The sequence below is a fragment of the Sturnus vulgaris genome, chromosome 12 (genome assembly GCF_052056855.1).
Source record: "Sturnus vulgaris isolate bStuVul1 chromosome 12, bStuVul1.hap1, whole genome shotgun sequence".
Taxonomy (NCBI): Eukaryota; Metazoa; Chordata; class Aves; order Passeriformes; family Sturnidae; genus Sturnus; species Sturnus vulgaris.
In genome coordinates this window covers 10,759,374-10,785,623 of record NC_142254.1, presented here as the reverse complement: position 1 = coordinate 10,785,623, position 26,250 = coordinate 10,759,374, and the positions used below count along the sequence as shown (strand labels likewise).

The 26,250-nt window shown below is 36.8% G+C and overlaps 1 protein-coding gene across 7 annotated transcripts in view; it reads right to left on the bottom strand.

Moving 5' to 3' along the window:
- The window catches only part of CHD9 (chromodomain helicase DNA binding protein 9), a 71,619-nt gene that overhangs the window by 19,432 nt on the left and 25,937 nt on the right, over positions 1-26,250 (bottom strand). For all 7 annotated transcript variants that reach the window (XR_015806253.1, XR_015806252.1, XM_014882903.2 and 4 more), the window contains exons 3-21: positions 22,779-22,890; positions 19,448-19,597; positions 18,259-18,327; positions 18,115-18,170; positions 16,665-16,782; positions 16,060-16,146; positions 14,686-14,823; positions 12,407-12,528; positions 10,958-11,201; positions 9,672-9,848; positions 8,689-8,832; positions 8,330-8,585; positions 7,292-7,502; positions 5,106-5,301; positions 4,187-4,354; positions 3,424-3,603; positions 2,001-2,111; positions 1,129-1,325; positions 151-350 (exon numbers count right to left, since the gene is read on the bottom strand). Coding sequence is in view for 5 of the 7 variants with exons in the window: in XM_014882903.2 (XP_014738389.2) it covers positions 151-350; positions 1,129-1,325; positions 2,001-2,111; positions 3,424-3,603; positions 4,187-4,354; positions 5,106-5,301; positions 7,292-7,502; positions 8,330-8,585; positions 8,689-8,832; positions 9,672-9,848; positions 10,958-11,201; positions 12,407-12,528; positions 14,686-14,823; positions 16,060-16,146; positions 16,665-16,782; positions 18,115-18,170; positions 18,259-18,327; positions 19,448-19,597; positions 22,779-22,890 (2,936 nt within the window). In the remaining 2 variants the exon portion in view is untranslated. The remainder of the gene's footprint in view (positions 1-150; positions 351-1,128; positions 1,326-2,000; positions 2,112-3,423; positions 3,604-4,186; positions 4,355-5,105; positions 5,302-7,291; positions 7,503-8,329; positions 8,586-8,688; positions 8,833-9,671; positions 9,849-10,957; positions 11,202-12,406; positions 12,529-14,685; positions 14,824-16,059; positions 16,147-16,664; positions 16,783-18,114; positions 18,171-18,258; positions 18,328-19,447; positions 19,598-22,778; positions 22,891-26,250) is intronic.

Genomic DNA, 26,250 nt, shown 5'->3' with positions numbered 1-26,250 from the left:
TTTAGTCCATCAGTTGAATTGTGTGCTTGAAATAAATCCCATTTATTCCAAGCAGGATGCGTTCAGAGAGGGTTTATAGCTGTTTTTATCCACTACCACAGGCACACATACACGAAACTGTTTAAGTGCAGAAACACATTAAGTCCTTACCAAGGTGGTTCTGTAACTCTCGTGTTTGCCCATCCTCTGTTGGGGTGATGAGATCCCATATAAAACTCTTTATTTTCTCATCTCCTCTGTAGTGAACGAGACAATAGGCTAATAAGGCTCGGCAGATTATCTCCACATCATGTTCATTCAGCTGCCTCTTGAAGCGACCATGGGACAGAATTTCTCTCCATCGACCCCACCTAGTCCAAAGTGAAACACAAATCAGTACCTGGGAAGTGAAACACCTGGGGTAGCTACAGACTTCTCTTACAAGAGAATTTTTCTCTAAAATACTCAGCTTTTAACCTTTTTCTTTCAGCTTAAGTTACTGAGTAGAAACAAGAAAGTAACATTTTCAACATAACTCCACCTGAATAAAACAGAGTTTTAAACGAAAAGTGCCTCTACAAAAATATGGATGATTGTTTTAAACTTCAAAGACACAAAACGATGGGAACTCATTCTGACAAGAATGCTGTTATTTTTCTTTTAAGATGGGTGAGAGAAGACATAACATTTGATTTCCAAATCAACTTATCTGATTTCAGTATGCTTAAAATAACTGGTTAGATTCTCAGTTCCTATTTGTGCCTCACAGAAGTGCAAGATGTTCTACAATTATGAAAATCAAGTTACCTACCAAGGCTTTATTTCAGACATTTTTTAAGGAGTCCTGAGCCTGCCTGCAGCGCTTACTGTAATGATTTTTAGAGAAACTCCTGTAGTGCCTGTGTTAAATGCTACAATCTCATTTGAAGAAATATTTTCATCCTTCTTTCCTTAATGTTACTTTAACTGCAAATTGTCAGGAAGATTTATTACGGGGTGCATGATAAATTCCTGTTCTAAATACATTCTCTGCACACATACCAGGTTATTGCCAATACAGAGTTAAGTTATTCCATAAATACAATTTACTAAATGGAAAAGAAGCATTTTTAAAACCCTCCACAGAATGAAGCAGGATGTACACAGTACCCATAGACCAGCAGGTTCTTCTCCACACGGAAGCACTCTGTCCTTCCATAGCCATTGGAGCGGTCACATGGCCGCCGCAGCTTTGGTTTTTCATCCCCCTCGCTCTCCACCTCTGACAAATCTGCCAGCTCATCCTTTGTAGCACTGAAGGGCCGTGTTTGTTTCCTGATTCTTGGTGTATCGATTACAAGGCTGTTCTGCAAAATTGCAAACAAACCTTATGAGAGAAACAGTTGGTTGAGTTTTTCTTAAGTGCATGGCTTCAGTTCAGAAACAATTCCTATCCCTTGTCATTCACAGCTATTTCCTGAAGACACTGAGCACCCATGGAGCAAGTAGAACATTCTGTGGTATTTAAGGCAACGAAAAATGAGTTTCATGCTAATGCTAATGCCAGTACATTAGCTACAAACAACACAGAGTATCTCATCTGAGCTGAAACTCACACAGACAATTCTGCAGTCTTTGTGAGAGAAAAAGCACTGAGACTTTTTTGGATCAAATGCCTGGGGAACGTCTTCAAGTATAGTTCACAGATTTCAGTATTATAAAATTTATACAGGTCTTAGTCACTTATTTTGCAGATTCCAGTCCAAGATTTATAGACACAGAAACAGGGAAATCGGAATAATTCCATACTTTCAATCATTTTCAGGTCTTTAAGAAAAATCAGTAATGTCCCAACTTTTTTCTGGACAGCTCAATAGGAAATACTACAGCTGTCAGCAGGCTGACTATTCATGCACAAATAAGCCAGGACAAAAAGTCTGATTTGTTGAAATATTAATCAAAAAGCACCAGATATCCTGTAACTGCTATGTCAGAATTCAACAGTAAGCACATACTTGTAAAAACACTGAAAAAGTACTTACTCTACCACTGATAGCATCGATATCTATTTCTGCTTTTTTGGCCCATTTCTGCCAGAAGTTGGGATCATCTAGTGAAATATCAGTCCTGTTTCCAGATGCAACAAAACTAGCCTGTAATAAATAAAAGTAAAGCTTACCAACATACTACATCAAAAGTTTGTGGTTTGCCTCACTGCTGTGAAGATTGCATGACCTTATTTCATCAAAAATCTCCCAAGCAGCTGTTAAGACTTTAGAAGTTACTTACACTGCAAAGCAACTCTAAAGTTCTCCTCCTCCTTAATTTTTAAAAATCAGATCCATAATGTATCAGAAAAATCTAATGAACTTTTATGCACCATCAGGAGAGAAGAACATTAAGCAGCAAGATTCTTCTGCTTCTAAGTCTGAATCTAAATTACTCGAATGGAAGAAAAAAGAATCTTTTGAAGAGGCTTATCAGCATTTGGGGATTTCATCTCATGCAGAAGTACTCGCTTGAGGGAAATTTCAAAGGGGCGTTTAAGCTGCCAACAATCAAAGCCTGAGTGCATGGAATAGGCTTAATTTCAGAAGGCACTTAAAAAACCCTGATACACTGCATTTGGGAAAAGAGTAAATACATATAAAAATTTCTAACTCTTCTGATAAAAAGACAGTGATGATGATCTTTAGAAATCTGCTTCCTATTTAAGCCATAATCAGCAAGATATAAGAAAACCTAAATAAACACATAAATAAATAATATTTTACAATATTGCTATTTAAGAATATAAATATACATTTATGGAATTTTAAGTCTTCTTTATTCTTTGCCTTTTTAAATTCTTTTGGAATTCTCACAATGGCATTCATGAAGTGCCCCTATCCCAAGCTCAGTTTTACTGCTTAGTATTTTACACTCTCAGCCCCTTTCCCTGTGCACATATGTATCTCCACTCACTACTACTGTAGAAGGTTTCTTATTTTACTTCTCCAAGTCTTACCAAAAAAGCTCAAGGTTTAAAATATATCTTTTGTTTATGCATTTTTAAAATAGGCTTGACAATTTTTAACATTATTATTGTCATATATATTTTCCCCTGCCCTTAATGTATCTAAATACAAATACATCAATAAACAAATTTCTTTTAACATTCTTGGTTAATACAGCTCATTACATCTCACACAACTCCCAGTCTTTTCCCAGGCAGCACAGATCCATTACTCATCTTTGCTCAAGCATGCTCCTTGCACCTGGTGTTTACAGAATCTGTCCATGGCAATCTGATTTTTTATGTGCATGCTAACATAAATGTACAGATGCAAGAACCCGAAGTATGCACCTCACACACACCCCCCATTAAACACAAGTAAACATAACTTAAAAATAAGGCCTAAGTTCTACAAGATCCAGTCACATTTACAGCTCTTTCCTGCCACAGAACCCCCTGCTGTTCTGCACCTTGGCAAACGTGGAGCCCCTTCCCTCGGATTCAATGGTGATGGTTTTAGTCCGACGCTGCAAAATCTGGTCAATGTCTTCCTCACAGAACTTGGAGCCTTCATCCTCTTCATCCATAATGGCACCATAGGCACCTCTTCGAAGCAAGTCTTCTATTTCCTTTTTTGAGAGTTGCTGGATCTGAGCAAATAAAATCGGGTTTAGACAGTCAAGAAAAGAAATCCCTGAAGTCTTTTCTCTTCCTCTTTCCCATCTTTCCACAACCTAACTGTGCCTTATGATCTAGAAGCCTAAATCTGGAGTATTAAAAGCTGTGAGAAAAGTATAGCTGACAGCTGAAATAATAAATTAGGTGCTTCCAGTACACATTTTTAAAAGTATGCCTCTTTTTTTTTTGGCTGCTCTCAACATCATGATGAGCATGTTTAAAAAAATTACTTGTTCGTACTTACATTAAAGTAACACATTATCTTAATATGAGAAGATATAAGGAAACAAAGAGAAACTTTTCTCCTTGATTTGACATTATCTACCTTTAACATTGCGAGGCAAGAAACAGTGAAAGATTTATCAGAGTAACTGACTAGATTTAAATTATACAAAATTTTAACATTTTTGTTACTATTGCTAGTCCACAGCAGAAAACAGAATGGAGATGTAAACGACTGAAAAAGGGGAAAGTGGCAGCTTCTGTAATTTAATGTAATTCCCACATGATTACAAAAGCAAAAGGAAGGTTATTTCAGGAAATAAATCTACATACACCACCAACACTGTTTTCTCTTCCACTCATACTCTGCAAGACAGCCTTATCCAGTCCCAGTTTCAGACTTGCTCTGTCAAACATCTCTCTCTCATAGGAATTCCGTGTGATCAGTCTGTAGACCTTCACTGCTTTATTCTGACCAATCCTGTGGCATCGGGCTTGAGCCTTTGGAAGGAAGGGAGGAGCAATTAGAATTTAGACCTACCTAGGAATAACATACTTATCTTTTAAAAACCTGTTTCTGCTGTAGCCCAATCCAAAATCAGGAGCATGAACTCAAAAGGAGTCAACACACATTTAAGCAAACATAAGCTATCAGATATTTCCCACTTTGTGAATGGTTTTCTAAACACATTGTAGCAAGAAAAATGCAGATGAATGACCTATGCTGAATGTTCCTAACTGGTACTTCCCTTGCAGTAACACCAGATAAAAAGCCCCGCTAGCTCCTAAGTGAGCTGACCTCCTGATACAAACGGTAAAGGAGTTGCAACTTGAGAATTATTTCAATTTCAGCATCCAATTTCTAGATTCGATTAATTCGATTTAATTCGATTAATTAATGTATATTAATCCTTTTCTGTATATTATATTTCACCTCTGTTTCCATAAATTGTGTTAGTGAGTACATGCACAATACAGCCCCTGGGTTCACAGTGTCATCAATTCTTACAGGTTTTATCAAATCACTGACATTACCTGTGCCATATTTTTCAAAAGTAACTGATTTGAAAGAAAAGTTCCCAACTAAATTAAATCTCTTCTGAATTGAAGGCACTGAAAAACTTTAAACACGTGCCTTAAAAACACGAACATTTTAAATTATGTGCGCTCAAACACAGACAATACTCAAAGTGACAAAACTTTTATCCATTGGGTTCAATTAGGGCTCTCTGCCGTGCTCAAAGAAACTTACCTGCAGGTCATTTTGGGGATTCCAGTCAGAATCAAAAATGATGCAGGTGTCTGCTGCAGTGAGGTTGATGCCCAGGCCCCCAGCGCGGGTGCAGAGGAGGAAGACGAAGCGATCCGAGTCGGGTTTGCTGAAGCGGTCGATGGCGGCTTGCCGGAGGTTGCCCCGCACGCGCCCGTCGATCCGCTCGTACAGGTACCTGGGAACGGCCACACACAGCACACGGAGCGTTACAGATGCTTTTGTAACTTACAGAGTCCTTTGAACAGGCCTACTGCTTACACATCCTTTCTTTACAGTGAAGGGAAGTGATGAAGACTAGCTCTGATTAGCAGTGGGTAACATAACCAAGAATCACGTCAGAACTTGCACAGCTGTAGCTCCAATGCACACCAGCAAGTCCAAACACTGAGCATTTTAAGACAAGTTCTTCTGCATTTTGTCCACTAAGCAACTACCTGATTATACCTGGATTATTTAGCTGCATTAAAACACACCCTAACCTGAAGTCTTGTGTGGATACTCAAGTTTTTCACATATTATGGTTGGATCCCTGCCTAGAGTCACAGAAGCAGGACAGTGAACTCTTGTATACCAAATTGCCTGAACACATTAAGGGTAACCAAGCAATCAGCGGAAACCAGAACTTGGTGAGCTGTCACTGGACAAACTGCATACTGATTCTGTAAAGAGTAAGAGAAAAGGAACAAAAATGACATGACAGCACCTACAGCAGTCTTTATCAAGGCTTCCTAGACTAAACCCAGCAAATTATCAAGCTTAAAGTAAAACTGTCATTTGTTACCTCTGACAAAGACTGCTTTGAAACTTCTGAAATCAAGCAAAATGCTTAAAAAGGGAGCAGATACTTTTGTACTTGTAAACTGAGTAAGATGCTGAATGTGTATCTAGTAGTCAAAAAGCTTCACAACCACTTTTCTTCTCATCAGCTATAAAATGGCACTGAAGATAATCCACAGAACCATAGGCATTCTGGCAGGCAGCCATCTATCTCCTACAGGCCTGAATTCTGTTAAGTCCTAAGTCTGATCATGTGTGCACTTCAACATTTCTAATCAAATGGCAACACACGGGAAATTTCAGCTTTTATGAATTTCCAAAGATTCCACCTATAGATATGATTTACTGGTCTAAATGTAACAATGCTGAGAAAAAGGAACATTTTCTGTACTGAATTTTAAGTACTACTATGAAGTTAAAATTAATTTTTAAAAATAAAATAGAAACTGTTACACTCCCAGTTCAAACAGACAGCTTTAATATAAAACTATCACTAAAACATATATTAAAACAATCTACTATCCAGTATTCCAGTATCCACTGCAGGAAGGCTCAACATTAATTTTTGCTTTTCAACATGTTAACTCTATCACTATGACGTAGTTCACTGACAATTAGACACTTCAAAGCAGTATGTACATTGCAACAAACCCACTGGTAAAAGAACAAAAACTATGCCTTGTTATAGATTTCAAGTTGATACAGCAACTACTAATTGTAACCAAGTTTAAGGTTCAAGGTTTTATGCATTTAGTCACATGCTCAAATAAGCATTTAGTTTCCATGGAGTCAATAGTCTGTAATTATCAGAGGGTGCAACTACATGTGATGGCAAAAGCCAGCCTAAGGAACAGGTTTATGGCTGGCAGTTCAGTTCTGTCGCAAAAATCAAAGCAGTCAATTTAGCAAAGATGGTAAGAACATTTGCATTTTTACATTAATAAAAAACACATCCCCAGTTGTTTATCACTTTGTGTTTATATTCCTTTGGAAGTAAGGAGCTGTATCTTGGACCCAAGTGGTCCCAGTTTAACACCGTGTAAGTAAAGAAATCATTCAGTGTTTCCTGGGGCTTGGACAAGCAATGATAAGATTGAACTTACCTGGCCTCTGACAGAAGATGCAAAACCAGTGTATCCATAACTGTTTTTTATGTTTAATGGAAAAAGCAAGAGACTGAAGGCACACGGTTTACTCAAATTGGACACATCTTTAGTTTTTCTCTTACGTTTTTAATTAGTTCTGAACAAATGATCACAAAACAGAGAGTTACACACTGATTAGCAAACAGAAAACAGAACTCCCAGCTTTGGTGTGCTGCTGTCATTAATCCTGCACTACTATTCACACAGAACAATATACTATAGGATATAGAAGATGAGTCTTACCTTTTATGTATAAGGTAATCCTCCAAAATATCAAGGCAGCGCACCATTTGAGAAAAGATAAGGACCTTGTGGCCTCCTGCTTTCATTTTCGGAAGAAGCTTATCAATAAGAACCAATTTACCAGCAGACTGGATCATTGCTTGCAGGTGGAAGTCAGGAGCACTTGGACTATATGTTTCTTTAAACTCTCCAAGGATCTTCTCTTCAGCACCTATCAAAGAACATATTTCCATGTGTATGGATGTATCTTGACAAATATCTCCACATACGCTCAAATCTAAGTTACCAAAATCAGTGCTGTACTCTAAATATCCCGCTTTAGCACTGATGGACACAGAACAGAGTTCTGGATGGATCTGAAGTCTAAGCAAGAACATCTATTTTAACAGCGTTGAAAACAAGTCTTTATTATTTAAGCAAAACACCATAGAAAAAGCACGTTGAATGAGGTGAACCCCTTCCTCCAAATTTCAGAAACTGAAATACTTGTTTTCAAGTACTGTATGTAAAAAAAAAACTACTAAAAAAAAAAAGCTTTTTTGTCTTCATGATATTTTAAATGGGTCATGAGTCTTTGCAAAAAACCAGTATTTTGAAAACTACTTCTAAAAACACAGCCAAAACTTTTGGAGCATGAAGTGTATTTTCTTGCAAGTCAGGAAAAACACCAGCTATTAAGTGAGCAAAGCAATGAAGACTGAGAGAGATTGTATCACTTGAGGGAAGCATTCATTTTAAAACTTAGACCTAGAAGTTTTTGTTCATCCTGCTTTTAAAGAGCTGTACCATTTCCATGAGATAATTGCTTCTAAATGTTCTGTGAAATCTTCCAGAACAAGTTCAAACCTTGGGCCTCAAATATGCAAATATCTCAACTTTGCCTTGTATCTCTCAGAAAAATGTTTCCACCTAATCCAATCCTTGGAAAATCCGAAGAAAACATTGAAGAATTATTATCAAATTCTTATGTATTTTAAAAAGAAGTAAAAAAATAAATTAAAAAAAGAAGAAAATAATCAGTCCTCATCCTGTATTTACCTTTGATGAGATAAGGGTGGTTACAACACTTCCTGAGTTCCATCATAGTGTTAACCAGATTGGGTACATTTGCCTGCCCTGCTCCTTTGGACAAGAAAGCAAAATTTTTCTCCAAAATCGCTCGGTAATATTTCTTCTGAATATTAGTTAGTTCTACTTCAATAATGGTTTCCTCCTTAGGAGCCAGCTTTTTTTCTACATCTTCTTTCAATCTCCTGAGCATCATGGGTTTCAGGATAGCTTGTAGTTTCTGAACCTAAAGGAAGCACAACCATTTGTTGGAACATGAAAAAAGGTAATACTGCAGCCCAATGAAAAGGGAGCCCCTCCTAAACTCTAAAGCTCAGATGAACTCATACCTGTTCCTCTGTTTTAAGGTCTCCAAACTCTTGCATGAATGTAGATTCAGCAGGAAAACGCGATGGTTCCAGAAAATGAAGAAGGCTAAATAATTCTTCTACTGTGTTCTGCAGTGGGGTACCTGTTAACAGCACTTTATGCTCCTAGACAAGGAAAAAAAAAAACTTATATAACCTTATCTGCACACATTTGCAAAAATGTTTGTGTTAAGTCTGAGCATCAAACCCTGATAATATCAGTTCTGTGTGTCACTAAGCACACACGTAATACAGATAAGCAGATTTATTTAAAAAAAACACCAATAGGTATTTTCTAGTAACTTTCCTTTAAATTTTCTCTTCCTACATCTGTAATGAAGGACTGAATGAACACTTCAACTTTGCCTGTAACATTCACAGATTTATAATCCTCCCTCTCTACTGTGTGAAAAATATACACTGAGCATGTATCAGAAAGCAACTCAGAGGACTTCTGAGAACACACAGGAAAGTAATAATGAAGCAATAAAAAAATGCAAAACTAGTCATGGTGCACCTGATACATGGTAGTACCAGCTTTTAAAAATCTTTAGCTGTATAAAATAAAATCTTAACTACTGGACTAGACAACCAGTCTGTTTAAAATTCTACTACTTGTGTGCTTTTATTGTTAAATAAAATACTTAAAATACTCCCTAAATTTTAACACATTGCACAAAAACTAAAGCAAATTTTAAATGGTATTTTCACCCTAATCAAAACAAACACTATACAACAGTATCATCAGAAATAGATTGTGCTTACAGTGAGAACTTGCCACATTTTGTTTAATCACAAATATAACAGCATAAGCTATCAAAACCACATATGTTTGAAGAGTATCAGGAATAGTTATCTCTCAACACTGCTCGAGGTCTTTTTTGGCATGAAAAGCAAATTTTTAATTTATTATCATACTATACTGAGCTAAAATCAACTCCAAAAAGTCAACTGTAGTTACTCACAAGGTTCATTAATTTTAGTCCTTCCAAAAGTTTGCAGTTTTTGTTCTTCAGTCTGTGAGCTTCATCAATAATAACACACCGCCACTCAATTGCATTTAATTCTGGGCACCCACCAAGAATCATTTCAAAGGTTGTGATTATGGCCTGGAACCTGTAGGTACCTCGAACAATGCGGCCCTAGAAATTCATCAACACACACAATTTGTTACATTCCCTCCCATCGACTCCATCTACAGATTTCGTTGTTGAACTTTTGCCAGGAGCCAGATACTGGATTTTACATTATAAACTGCTTTGTCCTCACCCTTAATAATATTTGTAACTCTTTAACTAGTACTAATGAGTAATTATTCACGGGCCCAAATCCAGTATTATCTAAGCAATAGAAAAAAAAAAAAAACAAACTTTAAATGACAAAATTTTAAATTACAGATGTAACCATCTACTAGAACTGTTTCAAAAGGTGCACGTAGATAAAACCCCATTTTTAACGCTGAGAAAATCTGGAAGCGTGACAGGAAAAATTCTACAGTCAATCAAAATATATGATGTTAATACAGTTAACACACAGTAAGTAATCACAGTATTATCACCTGAGAACTAAATGAAAACTTTTTATTCAGTTTACTCCATTGGTCTGACAAGGAGAACATGTAAAGCCTTCAGCAAGGCAGTACAGAATCACTCACTAGGCAAACAAGACGTAATTTTGATATTTAACACTAATTAATAAAAAGTTCTCAGCTTTATCAATTTTGAAGAAACACCATGACAATTTAAAAAATCATTTATACACAACATGTAAAAAAGGGAAAAAAAAACCCTTTCAATATAGTCAGGGTTCAAGTTTTTCTCGTGTCATTTAATGGCAGGCATTTCAGAAAAGCAAGTTCAGACCGTACACAGTTAACACCAGCAAAAGGAAATCAACAGCTATATAAAGGTAGCAGAGCTTAATCAGTATTATTTTTTTTCTCCCTGCTCTTCAAATTCAGGACCCAACTGCAGCCATCTGTGTACACTTTAATCTCCACAAGAGTACCAGCGTCACTGCTATTCAATTGCAAAATTACTCAGCACAGTGAAACAACACACACATCTTGCTGCAAACGCTGCCACTGAATTTTCCCAGTGAGCATTTGTTGAAGATGCTCATATATAACATCCTGGAACGTGAAGTGACTTTCACCAAGAGAAAAACACAGATAACGTCAAGGTCCCTTGTCACTGCTGCCACCTGAGCCATGCTTTGGGTGAGTTACTGCACACAAGTGACGTTACAATACCTGGGAGTCCCTGAAGTACATCTCATACTGCTGGATCATCTGCCTGCTGATCATACTGCCGTGGTACACCACAACATTCAGGTCAGTCCACGTGCGGAATTCCCTCTCCCAGTTTGTTATAGTGGAAAGAGGAGCTATGATCAGGAAAGGGCCTCTTATACCGGTCAGGAGGATTTCATACAGGAATGTAATGGACTGAATGGTTTTGCCAAGGCCCATTTCATCTGCTAAAATGCAATTTCGCCTGAAAGCAAAGAATATTTATTCATTACTATCATCAAAGAAAGTACGGACCCTAAAGCTGTTATTAAAATGAACAATTTACAAAAACAAAGCTCAAATATACCGGTTTAAAACAACAGTCAAGACTGAGGCACTGTAAAAAGATCTTTGAAAGCATTCCCTGGTTAAGGTGAAAAAATATGCTTTGAGTAAAGCTTTGCATCAGGTTTAGCACTGTCAAAACATAAGAATGGAATGTTCCGTGAAGCTCTCCTAGAAAAATATTCCAGAAATATTCTTTTGGGACTATCTTTGCCCTAATTAAAGGAATTTAAATTAAGCAGGTTTCCTACATGCACATTCACCTTGACAAACTGCTAGAAATTAATAAAGATTCCCTAAAAATCACACATGGGAAGTATCCCAGCTACACTCACATGAAAGGAGTGCATAAGAGCATCATTAGCAAACTTCCCTTTTTGATTCCAGAACTAGACAGATGCCTATAACTAAATTGCAGCATGAAGCACCACTCCATGCTTGCCCTCAGCCATACATTCCAGCCCTCCACTCTGTTTGCAGATGTCACACAGCTCTGCACTGCCTGAATGAGAATTAAAATCAGATTTCCTTCTGCAGTAACTTGCATGGTAAAATGCTACACCTGCTGCCATCATCTCTAAAAGGGACATGCAACTGGTACTTTGGAAATATAGCAAGCAGGAATATTCCTTAACAGAAAATCAACTTAGAGAAAATACATCATTCTGGGAAAGATCTTCCAAGTGATTATATTTCTGTTCATAACACATAGCATTAATGTACAAAAGTTAACTTAAGCTTAAAATACAGATAATGCAATTATTTACTAGCCTTACTTTCGAAGAGATGTAATTTTATTGTACTATTTCTAGCAATCATTTTGAAAGATGCAAGTTGTTTACTAATTGTGAAACCTTACACTTCAGTTATTTTGCTTTAATTTCCTCATAGCCACTGAAAATACATTTTTAGTTATGTCAGTTGCATTATTTTAATATTTTGTTAATTTCTGTTGATAAAACATTCTTGCACATCCAAAGGGAGAGAAATTTGTTCCAGTTACATCCTTTTAGCTATAAGCAGAGAAACTGCAATAAATTTAGTCAAAACAGTATTCATCCCCAACAAAAGTGATTCACTCCATACATTTTAAAACATACATTATAAAATATTCCATGCATATACCTATTGTACCAGTTGAATAGGAGCCAGTTAAGTCCTTCCAGTTGATATTCCCTGAGCTGATTGCCATTTTTATATTCCCTGGACTGTTCTATCTTCTTCCAGGAGTTTGGAGGTGGTCGGTCCTTTAAGGGAAAGATAAAAATATGTACAGATAAATACATGCTTTATTTTTCCAAAATAACTAACCCCATTATTTTGTGAGTGTATCATTTTAGATGTACAATGTTATTATTCAACCTTAAAAGTGAAGTGTCATTGTTAACATCACTTACTAATTAATAGTCCGCAGAAATCTGAAATTTGTATTTATTTTGCTCTACGAATTCCTATTTTTAAAATTAATTTAAGTCTACATCACAATGAAATTAAGTAACTAGTTTCTAAAAAATAAAATACAAATACTTTGGCAGGAATAGTATGGCACACAAATTCATTTATATATGAAATTTCAAGACTACATGAAGTTTCACTTTGGCAGCTGACCTACAGGACAGCCAACCGAGTACTGGGATTAACAACATCCCTGAAGTCTTAAGCAGCTCTGGAAGCTGATGCTGAAGCAGTCTGGGCATCTACACAGTTACTGTGATCTTCACCTCTCCCCTCTGCACTTGCCCTGCACTGCTGGTCACTCCATCCCACTGCCAATGCAGGAAGCCAGGGCCAGTAGTACAAAAAATAAACTTCTGAGAGGTTTAGTTTCCTGAAGAGATTTCCCCAAGGGATCAGATCAAAACAGCATCAGCAGGGTGATGATACACAGGCCATGACAAAACACAGTATCGAGGTGTATCACCTTCAGGGCCATCGCAAGCTAAGGAAAGCTGAGAGGATACGTATAAAATATTTATGTAAATATAAACACACACAAGTTCCCGAGCCTGGAGCCAGAACAGTCTGGCCTCTAGCTTAGCAGACAACTTAGAGGTAAAATCATGTAATTTTTGACTGATACTAGGTAGGATTCCAGCAGAAAACTCTTCTGATAGCTCCTTCATCCCAACATGATCAAACTCACACATTCAAGTGAAGTAATTTTAGCAGGAGCTTTTCTCACCAGCTGTATTCCCCCCCCCCTCCCCATTTCTCAGCATTTACCAAAGCCTGTTTCACTCAAGACTCATGTGGCCTTAGGTGGCAGCTCTGAATTTTCCATGTGAGTTTTCTGTCTGTGCACTGGCAGCGTCAGCATCACCTGAGCCCGGGTCCGGGAGCAGCAGGAGCTGTCCCTCCCCAGCAGCTGTGGCTTCCTCCCCTCTCCCACCAGCTGCCATCTGTCCACTCCCCCACTCTCGAGCAGCCACGCTCCTGCTTGCAGGGCTGCAGTCAGCAAATAATTTCTCGTAGCTGCTGGAGCCTGAAGCAAAAATACTTGTTGCTGATGCTGAGATGACTGTCAGTTGTACAGTTGCGCTTTAATCATCTTTTTCTTTCACAACCAAATATGGTAACAGAGGTATAAAAGCTCTTCTTCCCACGTCCCAAAATGTCAGGATTTTAAATAAATACTACAAAAATGAACTCAATATAATATGAAGATGTTAATCGTGACTACTGTCATTATCTGTAGATGGAAAAAACCATTAAAATAAATTCCAAAGCCTCCAAATTAAAACACTGTGCATATTTAGTTATGTAAAAGAAGTAAGTTAGAACAAGTGTTGTACTACACCACGCAGGACACATGTCCTACTCTGACAATGACATACAGGACTTGAAATAGAACTATTTTGCTTTCTCCAGCTCTAGGAGACAGAAGATTGATAATTTCAAGATAAAACACATTTCCTAATTACAGGTATTTTTCTTCCTTTCAGCTACCTCTTTAGCGACAAGAAGAAAAATAAAAGCAGGAAGAAATTACAGAACCTGTTTGACAGATCTCATTTGCCAATTCCCTTCAGTGCTGAAGCACAAAATTTAACTCTCTTCTCTATAAAAGGGTGCTAATACGTCATCCTGGTTTCTGCTCATTTTAAAGGTGTTCAGTTCTGTGATACTCAGTTTCATTGTGTGGCTCACTGCTCAGTCAGAAACTCAGAAAACCACAGCACTTTAGGTTTTTCCCTAAGCAAAAATTTGTATTTTTTTAGAGTAACAACTAAGGTACGAGTATTTATCTATGCCTACCTGAATATTTTCTTATTCCTAGGTAACAAGGCACACAGATGCTTTACACAGAATGTCAGTAATGTTTTATGTTTTAACATAGGAGTTTAAAGTTGGGAAAACTAATTCAGATTTACCAAGATAGACAAGTAAATTAGATATAATTTTACCAATCTCCTTGAGTCAGGCCTGGAAGCTTGCAATTGTTCAAATTCTTCTATTTTTGCTTGATCTACATCTTCTTTCAGCTCCCACGTACTGTCTTCATATGGCAATGAACACCATTTTACTAAATAGTAAATAACAGGCTGCAGAAGAAAATTCTGAATGTTATCAGTTTTTAATTTAGTATACAGACTGTTAATATGCCTTACTATTAGAGTAGCTTGCTTACACGAGAGCTGGAATCAAAAGCACATTTCTGACGATTTTTTAAATGTTCCATGTAGATTTCCATTATCTACCTACTTATCCTTGGCTCCCCAGACTCTGCCACTCTCTAGATGCAGCTGTCACACAGCTCAGTAGACCTGTGGAGTGCTTTTCAATCCCACTTAGCCACAAGTAAATCTTGTTTCAGTCTCAGCAAAGAGAAATGTCAGTATTTATGATATTTGTGGAAATGGGGCAGGGTGGCAGGAGTAACTACACAAGTGCTACCCAGGACATTTCCTCCACTCTCCAGATCAGGCTACCTAGGCCTAAACCAGAGCTTTAGAGCTTCTAAACCCACGGTCTTACCAACAAAACTCTGATAAAGCTTTACAGGCTTGATAAACAACATACAGAATTTTTTTTCTGGAAGTTTAAAAATGGCAAATCTACTGCATACAATGCAAAGTCATTCTAACTCTCAACCCTGCTTTAGGAAGATTAATACAGAAATCACTGGTAAAAATCTGCTCATTTTGCTATCCACATAAGCAGAATAAACATTATAGATATTCCAACAGACTTATCAACAACTTTCTTCTCAGTCTTTGATCTCCACTTGTTTCAGACTCTTTCTGAATTTTGGCAATTTAATTGCTTAACTTGCTTTTCTGTTTTCCTTTTTTAATCTCAGAATGGTTTTTTTTCTGTAATAGCTTTCCAGAAGAGGTACTTTTAATTAAAAACCAGAGTTTTAATAAATAAAGAGGTAAAGGTTCACTGGTGGCTATCAAAGGACTTCAAATCACTTCAAAAAGTCTAAAGCTTTTATTACCAGTGACTCCACACCACTATCAGAGAGACAGGACAATATATGGGATCAGCCTTTTGATGGAACTCACAAGAAAATTACTGAACCTCGCATTTGTCAGTCAATACCTAATCTTTACCTACTATGACCTATTAATAACAATACACATACAAGCTATTAAATGCTGATTTCTCTTTCAAATCCACAGCTAGCACAGGAAAGGACAAGACTATCATGTCTCATATTAAAAATATTATTGAAACTTTCAAATCATTAAAATGTTACTCTGAGATCTGAAAGAATTACAATTGTCAAACACTACTTGGAGTTTTATCTTCCTGACTTGCTCTAAGACATTTACCTCACCAGTGTCTTTATCTTCACAAAGAGACACTTCCAATACCCGGTCTACTTCAACATAGTCAGGATTAAAAGGTTCCTCTTCCATCTGCAGTGAAAGATGAATAAAATCAGTAGAGAGGCAAAAATAGTTGGTATTTGCTAAGACATGGTCTCGTTGTACACAGAGTGAATTTAGTAGTTGGAAATTATTGAGGTTTTTGCACAGACCTTAAATTCCACACCAGCCCCCTGCACACACCCCCTTGGTTCTCTTGGGCAATACTCACTAAAGAGGGATTTGACACTAGATCTACTCATTCTGGAATGAAGTGCTGTCTTGTGGAACTCCTAGAGAAACTAACCATACTAACATAATCCTTCCCTTCTAACCACTTCTAAGTAGTTACTCAACCAATTCCACTTTTAGACCGTGTAAGTCAGGTTAGTGCAGTGACTCCCAAAGACTCACTTCTTTAAATTACATTAAATAATCCACTCCCTGCCACAACCAACACCAGAGGCTCATTTTCAGTTCCTAACAATCAGCTCTTCTATATAAAAGCAAACTACTCATCACAATTTTACAAGGAAAAAAAGCTTATTTAATTTTTATTTCATACTCACATCCGCAAAAAAGTGAGCTCTTTGTGCTTTCCTTACTTTGAATCGCTTTATTTTCTGTTGGATTCTTTTATCCTTTAAAAGCTGTTGTTCTGTGGCCCACTCACAGTGGAGATATGAGCTAAAATCACAGAGATTGACATTAACACATTGGTGAAAGCAAAAGCTTACTATCTATTTTTAATATACAGTTAAAATAACAGAAGCCACCATAAAAATCAAAGATTTATTCTTCCAAATAATCATCTTGCAGCACCTAGTTAAGGTAGTGTTTTTGAGCTGGCATCTGTAGAATTCTATAGATTCACAAATTTCTTTCATGTGTCCTAAGAAGAGAAACAAGCTTATTTCAAGTGAGCTTAAACAAGTCAAGTTGAAAATCTGACACCTCTAGCAGAAAGTGCCCAGAGACAGAAATGCCTTCAACCATTGGATCTGGTTTTCCCATGTACCTTCCACAGGCACTGCCAGATCACAGCTCAGGAGGAGCAGCAGAGCCCATGGCACAGAGAACCTGCCCTGGGCTGGGAGAAAAGCTCTGAGTGAGAGGAGGAGGAACCAGCAGCACCAGTACCCACAGCATGTACTTGCCCCCCCAGGAGAGCCTTGCTGAAATTACATTACAGAAGTACACGTATTTCTTCCTCACAGCTCCTTTTTAGTGTATTTGTATCATTTTTTAAGCTTTCTAAAGATACGCTAAAAAGAAAGTACAGCTGGAGATTACTCATTCTCAGATGAAAAGACAGATTTTGCCCTTTCAGAAAAACACAAGGTAAATGGTTTCCAACAACAGGTGGAACCAGAGTCTCGAAAAAAAATTACATTTATTACAGCAAAAATCTGATTAAATTATTCACGTATGTAAAATTTAAAATAAGCTTGGATTTTCAGCATCAAGAATTGAGTAATGACAGGAAAACAGATATGAAATTGAAAATAAAATAAGGAGAAAAATTTTTTTCTTGAACTTTTTATTTTCTGTTTTTGATGTAAAATCATTTCTATCACAAGTTTTCCCTTTTTTTGACACTTTAAGTCCAAATACTACATCAGCATCTCCTAAATGCATGACACTGTAAATCTAATCTAGGTTCACAAAACACTTCTGATTTAAATTCATGAAATTAAAATTTGCCTTAGGCATGTAGTCTCAACTGAATTGAATAAATATATCTTCTAATTTAATAAATATCATCTCTAAAAAATTCTGTTCTTTGGCAAATAAAGGCTGGGCTGCCAACTTATTGGACAGTGCTGGTTTCACAAAACTCATAGTTTTACAGTTATTACTACCATATTACAGACTCTTAGAAATGTAAAGATTAAATTGGAAAAGAAAAATCTCAACAGGTGACAAAATAACCTTCAAACAATACAAAACCTGGGTATATAAATATGATACTAAACAGTTCAGTCAACACATCCAATGAAACAACTTGTTAATACTTACTAGTTCTTGTATTTGACAAAAAACTCTTCTGTGTCTACTGTCATGCCAGCAGATATCTGGAAAAGGAAGTTCAAGGGAAATGTAAAATGACAGATGCAAACCCCTTTTTCAAATAAATTATTTTATCCCATGACAGTCACTTACTTCTTTCTTTATTACCCTGGAGGATAAGATTTTGTCTACAATTGCTGCATCTTCTTCACTTGGATTTTCCTATAAACATAGGAAAACAATGGTATTATAAAACTGCAGTAAATGCCCTCTCTCTCAGGCTTCAACCACATGTGGCTTGTCAGAAGAGGAGCAATAAAGGTAAATTTGACCTCTACCAGCAGCATTCCCTAACAGGCTGGGAGTAAAATTTAAAATGCAGGGCTCCACCCAGAAAGGTTTACATGCAAAAGCACAGCAAGTCTGGCACTTCCAAATAGCATCAGCTGCAGTGCTCACCTGCCAAACACATTCAGTGCAAGCACTGGAGACTCTGATGCTTGCTGGACACTGGGAATGCCCTGCTGAGTTAAAGTGATGCATTGGACATACCCAGAATTCAGTGACACACAAGTGGAGAGGAACTCTGACTGACAGGTGGAAAAAGAGGAAAGAAACCCAGCATGTGGCAAACTCAGTCTGATCCATCTACTCCACACACAGGCAACAAACATGCTGTGGAATCAGAGAGAGGAGGTCATGGCTGAGAATCCCAGCAGGGCTCAGATGAGGCACAGATGGGATTACATGGCTCTGCCACAACTGGGACCATGGTTCCAGAGACAGAGGTGATCTGCAAAAGTTGCTTGCAATAGTCAGTCCCTCCTGTCTGATCTGTTCCCAATTACACCACCATTCTCCTTCCCTTACAACTGCTGGCACTCTTTCAAGTATCTCAAACACTTTTTTCCTGTTTCTTCCTTGCTACTCTGTTTACCTTGAATGGCTCAACACTAGGTTTGAACAGTGAAGTGTAAACCTGAAAGGGTTGTGGGGAGAGGAGGCATGTCCTTTTTAAATACCTCAGTAAGCAGAGATCCCCCAAATAACCTGATGCTTCTATAATTTATGGTAACATTACAACAGAGCTTTTTCACATGCCTGTAAAAATTACTGGAGATGTACCCATCCTTAGCCTTACTTTTTATTTCAATTAAGTCAACAGATGTTTGTAACACAAAAAATAGTAAGATATAGTTTCTTCTATTTTTCAAGATCTTAGCAAAATGTCACAATAAACTGTGGCTTAGAAATAATAATGTATTCCAAGTTAGGAGCTTTATTCACTGACCTACTTGAGACAAATAGAAAATTCCCACAGACCAAGCCAATTTTTACTTACCACAAATAATTGTAAAGGCTGTTCAGCAGGTAAAGGTGCAGAATTCTTCTTGATTTTAACAGAAACTTTAGCTGCTTCTTCTTCTGATTGTTTCCCTTCCCCTTCTTCAGCATATTTTTTCCTTTTAACCTGACGATTTGATCTTCTCTTCTGCCATGCAGGAGAAATAAAAGAGAGAGTGGTTTTAGCCAAAATTTCCCCTAACATGAGCTGCATGTTCTGGGGCAATACTTCAGCTGTACCTAAAACCAAAGGTCAACATTTGATAACAAACATGAAATAATGTACCTCTGTTATCCACTTATACTCAATTAACTAAATTGTTATTTTCTCTTTCATGTAAGCATATGATACTTTTAATTTTAGGGTTTAAAAGCAAACATGAAACACTCTTTTCAGAGTATGGGAGCAAAGCTCATACATAACATCTCCCACAAGCACCAGTATTTCAACAGCGATTTCCTAATGCAGTGTAACAGCAGAGTGTTACCATCCAACTGCAGGATCAGAAGGAAAGATATAAAATAAGCTGATGTGTCTCTACTAAATGGTGCTATACAAAAAATTATGGAGATTTTCACTAGATCATATTGGTCAGATTGCTGATGAAGTCTGTTGCTTTGTTAAGGTCTGTATTTTCTCCTCCACCTTAATCAAGGCTTGTTTAACAGCATTATCTGGCTTACTTTGCAGTTTCTCTCTCTAAACAACCTTTCATTCTGGTTTCTGCAAGAATCTGAGGACAACAAATTCCAGCTGAAGAAATAATGTTCAGTCAAAGAAAATAATTCCTCATCACTCACAGTTTCAAATACTTAAGATTATTAGGATATTACATAACATTTCCAACCCCTCAGTACCAATAAATGAGACACTGCCTATTTAACTGTAAGATTAATTTGTAAATTGGATTCACTGGATAAAAATAGCAGTATCAAACTAGTCAGCTAACATTTGAAAACACTATAATCTGCTTTAGAGAACTGATCATCACTAAAATAAAAACAACAAAACAAAACAGTCTCTACAAAACAAATGTATTATATTGAGCTACACAAAAAAGAGTATTTTTGTGCAGGAAAATCCACTGCAGGTTGCAATGTTATATTACACTGCAGTACTCAGCTGGGAGAACAAGTTGTGAATAAGACAAAACCCAAAATCCTGTGGTCACACTGGCTTCTGCAGAGCACATATTAAGTAACAGTGAGATTGCAGCACAGGAACTTTTCTTCCTGACTGTTAATTCATCCCTTGGTCTGGCTGGTATCTGGTAAAAGATGCAGCTGTACTTTAATAGCAGTAATACTACAGGTATAGTACAAGTCAAAGAATGGGTATGACCATTCTTCCAGAGAAGTTGCAAAAATCAAACTCCTTCCCAAGCTTTCCACAGTTATGTACATTAGCTGCTCTTCCATAAAGTGTGTGCAGCGTTGGGTGTTATCACCAAAAGGAATTTCTAAAGACACACTAATGCCACATTATACTTAAATCAATAATAGCTTGCTGACAGAAGTAGGTTTAAAAAAAAAAAAAACAAACCAGGTAACATGAGCAATGCAAGATTATGTAACTGGCATTTTCAATTCTTCTCACTATGTCTTTTCTTAAAGTAAGAAGTGATTAGCAAAACATCAACATATGTTCTCTAACACATTAATACATAATCTGAGCTGTTCGGAAAAAAACTTTTGTATTTCCCTGAGCTGAGAACTATGGCCATAAACAAATGGCTCTAAGACATAAAATGAAGTAGCACCACACATTTGAAATAAATAAATAAATAAATAAATAAATAAATAAATAAATAAATAAATAAATAATCCATCTATTTAAGGAAGACACTCAATGTGAAACTAAGCATGCAAAATGAATTAGGGGGAAAAAAGGCCTAAAATTGCCCCCCAGAGCTTCGAAACAGCTATTTGCAACAGAAATTAGAAACAGCTCTTTGAAAATAAAATCATGAACATGTTCGCAAACTGAAGAGAAAATGAATTAATCAAATAAAGCAATTTATGGCTTTCCTGCTACTTTCCTGTTCCTTCAAAGAGAGCAGGGCAATGCTGTGACATTCTGCAGTAAAAGTTATTTCTCTCTCACCTGTATGTCACGATAATCAGCCCTGATTATCTCTACTCTCTTTTCCCTTCACACCTCCAGCAGGTGATTTCATGATACGCCCAGGAAAGAACTGATCTTCCGACTTTTATATTACATTTGTTGGCCTATAAATTTATGTCTATCTGATAACAGAACACGACTGAAAAGTTACAGATCCTTTCAGGCAACCTTTACCTAAGACAAGTTATCACTTCAGTTAATGAGAAGTCATTATGGGAAATGGCTTCTGCTCCCTTCTCCCCTCCAGGATTATTATACGTGAAACACCAGAGGGCAATTCAGTATCTCATAATTGTTTTTTGACAACTATTATCAACTAATGCAATTAATTTTTACTCAACAGCACCTTATTTTGAATACTGATTTTGCCTCTGTGGATGAAATTGCCACAGGATAAAAACCTGTGCATTTCCAATACATAACCTTACTTTACTGGAGATTGCCCTAAAGCAAGAAGTTATAATTCTGTTACTAATGCAAACATAAACAGAATGTAACCTCTTAACAATTCATGTTTCTTTGTGCACAAGTTTTAGAAATAATTAGCTATGTTACTATTATTTCAGGGCAATCTATGGAAAAAAATGCAGAAAGTAAGTTACAAGACAGCTATTTCTCAAGGGAATGACTCGACCACTTCAATTCTTCATCTGGCACTTCCTCCAGAAGTATTCCACAAGCAACTGGAGCCTATCAGCATATTGATCATTGCTGCCTTCAGATCCAACACTGCAAGAAATCTGTTCTTTCAGCTTCTACAGAAGCAGAGCTCAGAAAAAAAAGACCACATTAAAGCTTGAAACAACCCTTTTAGAAGTTCTCAAAGAGCCAACTTCACTGACAAATGTCCTCCTGTCTGTTAGGCAACCTCTGCATTTTCACACTCAGCCAAAGGAAGGATCGGGTCTAACCACCAGCTCAGTCTAAGTATTACAGTCTCAAATCTATGGGCTTCTGTACTGAAATTAAACAGACACAAGCAGGGCACTTATATCCCATTAGAAAAGGGATTCTACCTTGTAGGATTTTCTGATTTTCAACTGAGAAAAGTGGCTGATGATGAAAAGTTCTACCTATGAGATACACAGAAGTGTGAGAGTAACTGTCACTGTGTCAAAGGAAGTTTAACTTTCTGGAGAGAGGGGAAAAAGATCTGTAGACATAACAAATAGAAATTTCTAAAGGAAGAGTACCAACTACTTACCTGTGAGTCTTCATCTTTCAGTGGCTGCTGTGGAGTCTGCTTAGCATCAGACAATTCATCTGAAGACTCATTTTTCCTTTTCTGCTTTTTGCCCAGTGTGATGATCAGCTTTCTGTCAGAAACAAAACCCCAGTCCCTGAGTGAATGCTGTACACCAGTGAGTGTAACTTCAGGATAAAATCACTAGCAATTCCCATATTCTCAATATATAACTCAGATAGCACGACTGTCTGAAAAATGAGTAATAGGTCTCAAATACCTCACAGCAGACAGTATTGGTCACTAGTGTTAGTGAGCTTCTCTACAGTTACCTTGCCATCACAAATTCCTAATTATCATACACAGTTTAAATCTTTACATGAGAAACAGAAAAACAAAATCCAACATTTAAACCAACTGACAATGGTAAACTACACGAAGTTAGCAGAGATACCATCTGCAGATCACAACACTAAATGATTTATCATTAAAAATTTACCATTGTGAAATGAAGCTTCCCTTATTTTTACTTAAAAAAAAAAAAACGCTGGAAAACAACCTACAAATTATTCAAAGCTGTCTGACATGCAAAACTTCTATGCTTAAATAAGTCATTCAATGGGAAAAATAAGGGAATTGAACAAATCTTTTTTTGCCCTCAAAAAAAAAAAAAAAAAAAAAAAAGCTATATCCAAAATCTGGTAGTTTCATCTGTAAGCAATACTAGAACCTATCAGAGTATATTAAGAATCACCATTGTGCTGAATAAATTCGTTAAACTCTAATGAAAAAGTGCCAATTATTTCTCTGTTTGGATTTAAAGATTGCACTGTAAATCGTAATACCAATTCATCAAATCTGTTTCTAACTAATGGGTATAAAAATATTTTTCCATATTTGAAATGTGCCAAATACACTTCTTTAAATGTGTTTACAGTGGCATAATTGTAGAATAATGACAAACTATTCAGGAAAATCACAGACAGAGAGCTGTCCTATAATGTATATTTTAGATAGTCTCTTACGATCAGATTTGTAACAGAAAATGAGGAAAGTGAGGAAAGCTGCTTCTGCCATGTTACAAACAATTAAGAGCAAGCACAAGAACTTTAGTCTTTATACAGACAAGTTTTTTACAGTAATATAACATCAGATCTATTGGTCATCTGATGAGAATACTATTGGTGAGAAGGTAATGGTTAAAACACAACTCATTTACTTCTCTTTGCAAGTATTCAAACAAGAGAACACATACATATTTATTATGTCCAGACTAACAGTTCACATGGAACACAAGCATCTTAAATTACCAAAACACTATGGAAAGTTTAAGCAACATGGCTTACAAAATATTGCAGGTATATCTTCAGAAGCAATGAATGTTTTCATTGCTTTTCAATATTTAATCACAACGTATGTCCAGTGGAAAGGCTAAAAAACCCCAGAACCACAAAAGATTTTCCACTCCAATATAATTTTTTTACTTCTAGCACAAAGTGAACAGCACTGATGGATACAGGTTGAAATGAAGCTGTAGTCAGCATAATCACAGAGCTGCTTGTTCACAAGTAAATTCTGGTCCATGGCTTTTCATTAGGTGTTCTCAGTTTAATTATTACTTAGAAAATATGTTTCATAATCACAGGAAATAATTTCAGCAATGAACACACTGTTTTCCCTACTGACTACGAGGTTAGTTTGAGCATTTCTTCCCCTCACTTGTCAAGCTCTGATTAGGAATCATCTTTCTTTTTTTCTTGTTTTTTATTTTAAGATTCGTATTCTCGGGTATTTGTCCAATATGACACTTTCGAGTGACGGACTTGGATAATCACTTTTTCCATTTTTATCTCACTTTGTTTCATAAAATTTAAGCACTACATTAGCACTTGTCACTAATATGTCAAATCAGCTAATATATTCCAAAATTATGCAGACGAGGCACATTGCGATTGACCTTCTGAAATTGTTGTTAAATGGAATTCTGGATGCTAAAATGTAACATGCATTTAAAGGGAAATCTGATAAACTTGTCAGTGAGAATTTCCTGAAAGATCATTCATGAAACAATATCCACCCCACCAAGTTCCTGACAGGCACCTTTACGGCTTGGAAAAATGGTAGGAAGTATGAATGTATGTTTTCCCTGCTCTTAAATTCTTCCAAAGGAAAAGGATAACTGAATGTTCTTTAATCAAGCAAGTGATAAGATACAAGTCAAGCATGAAGAGATCTCGGGAAGACCTGTGGGCCCTACTCAAAGCCAACTTCAGAGTCCTTTTTTGTCTTGCTCAGCTCAGTTAAGTTCCACATATCTCCAGGGCTGACAGCTGGTATGTACCTGGGCAATCTGCTCCAAATTTTGATCCTCTTTTGTGAAATGACAGATTAAAACAATCCCTAAATGCATGCTGCTATGTTAAGTATTTGTATCTGTGCAACCACAGCCCATTCTCATTTCATGCACTACTGTTTAGTGTTCTAGGCTCAGGAGTCCTTTAATATTCAAGAAGCACCACAGGAAGGGATATGGGGTTTACTGTGGGTTCTAGAGGTATCCATTGAATAGCCGAGGATTTTAAGGACCTTCTGCTTTAGAACATGTGGTATTTTATCATTAGCGACATCTTTCCTTGCACATTTGTTCCTCTCCTGTTCTTAGTTTTAGTCCCTCCTGGAATTCACCTCTGCTCTGCCCTTGTAGCCTTACACGCAATATTCCATTGGTCACCTTTTGTGTCTTGCTTTGAGCTTGCACACTCTACCCCCAGTACTGCACAAGCATCTCCCTGAAATTTTCTGAGTATCTCTGCATGTCATAGATCAGAATGTTTCTTCCTCTATATGGATATGGTGCCAATGAGAGGAATAAATGTAGTTTCACTTCTTTCTGATCCAGTGCCCAGAATCACAATGCTCCTTGCTATCAAAAGTTGCTGAACAACAGTATGGTGCTAAAGTCATACATTTTTACCAGTAAAAATGCAATCTGCTCATATTTTGGCCAAAAACTTCTAAAAAAATCTGCTATGTGAAAACAATGATTTTCAGAAGCTTGTAAACTGGATAAATTCTGTGAAAATTTTTCATTGAGCGAACAAGTTCTCTTGCCAGTTTATAAATTTCTGCATGAAAGCATAAAGATCCTTGGCTAAAATCCCTTTTTCCACCCTGAAACAAACTGTTCTGAACAGAAACTATCTATTCTGTTTCTATGAAAAGTTAACAGCACACTGTAGACATGGCATAAATAATATCACCAGACTCCACTCCAATTTCACTTTCTCTTGCCTTTTTAAATTTATATTTATCTTATTACATAACATCTATAAATATTTCTACAATTAGACAATGTAGATTTCTTCAATACATATTTTCTTCTTCTATAATTACAAACTAAAGATGTTGAGAAACTTACACCACAAAAAAGGTTTAAAAAGATTTCTCATGAGCTAATATTACTTCTGATCTTTAGCATAAGACTCCTCCCATG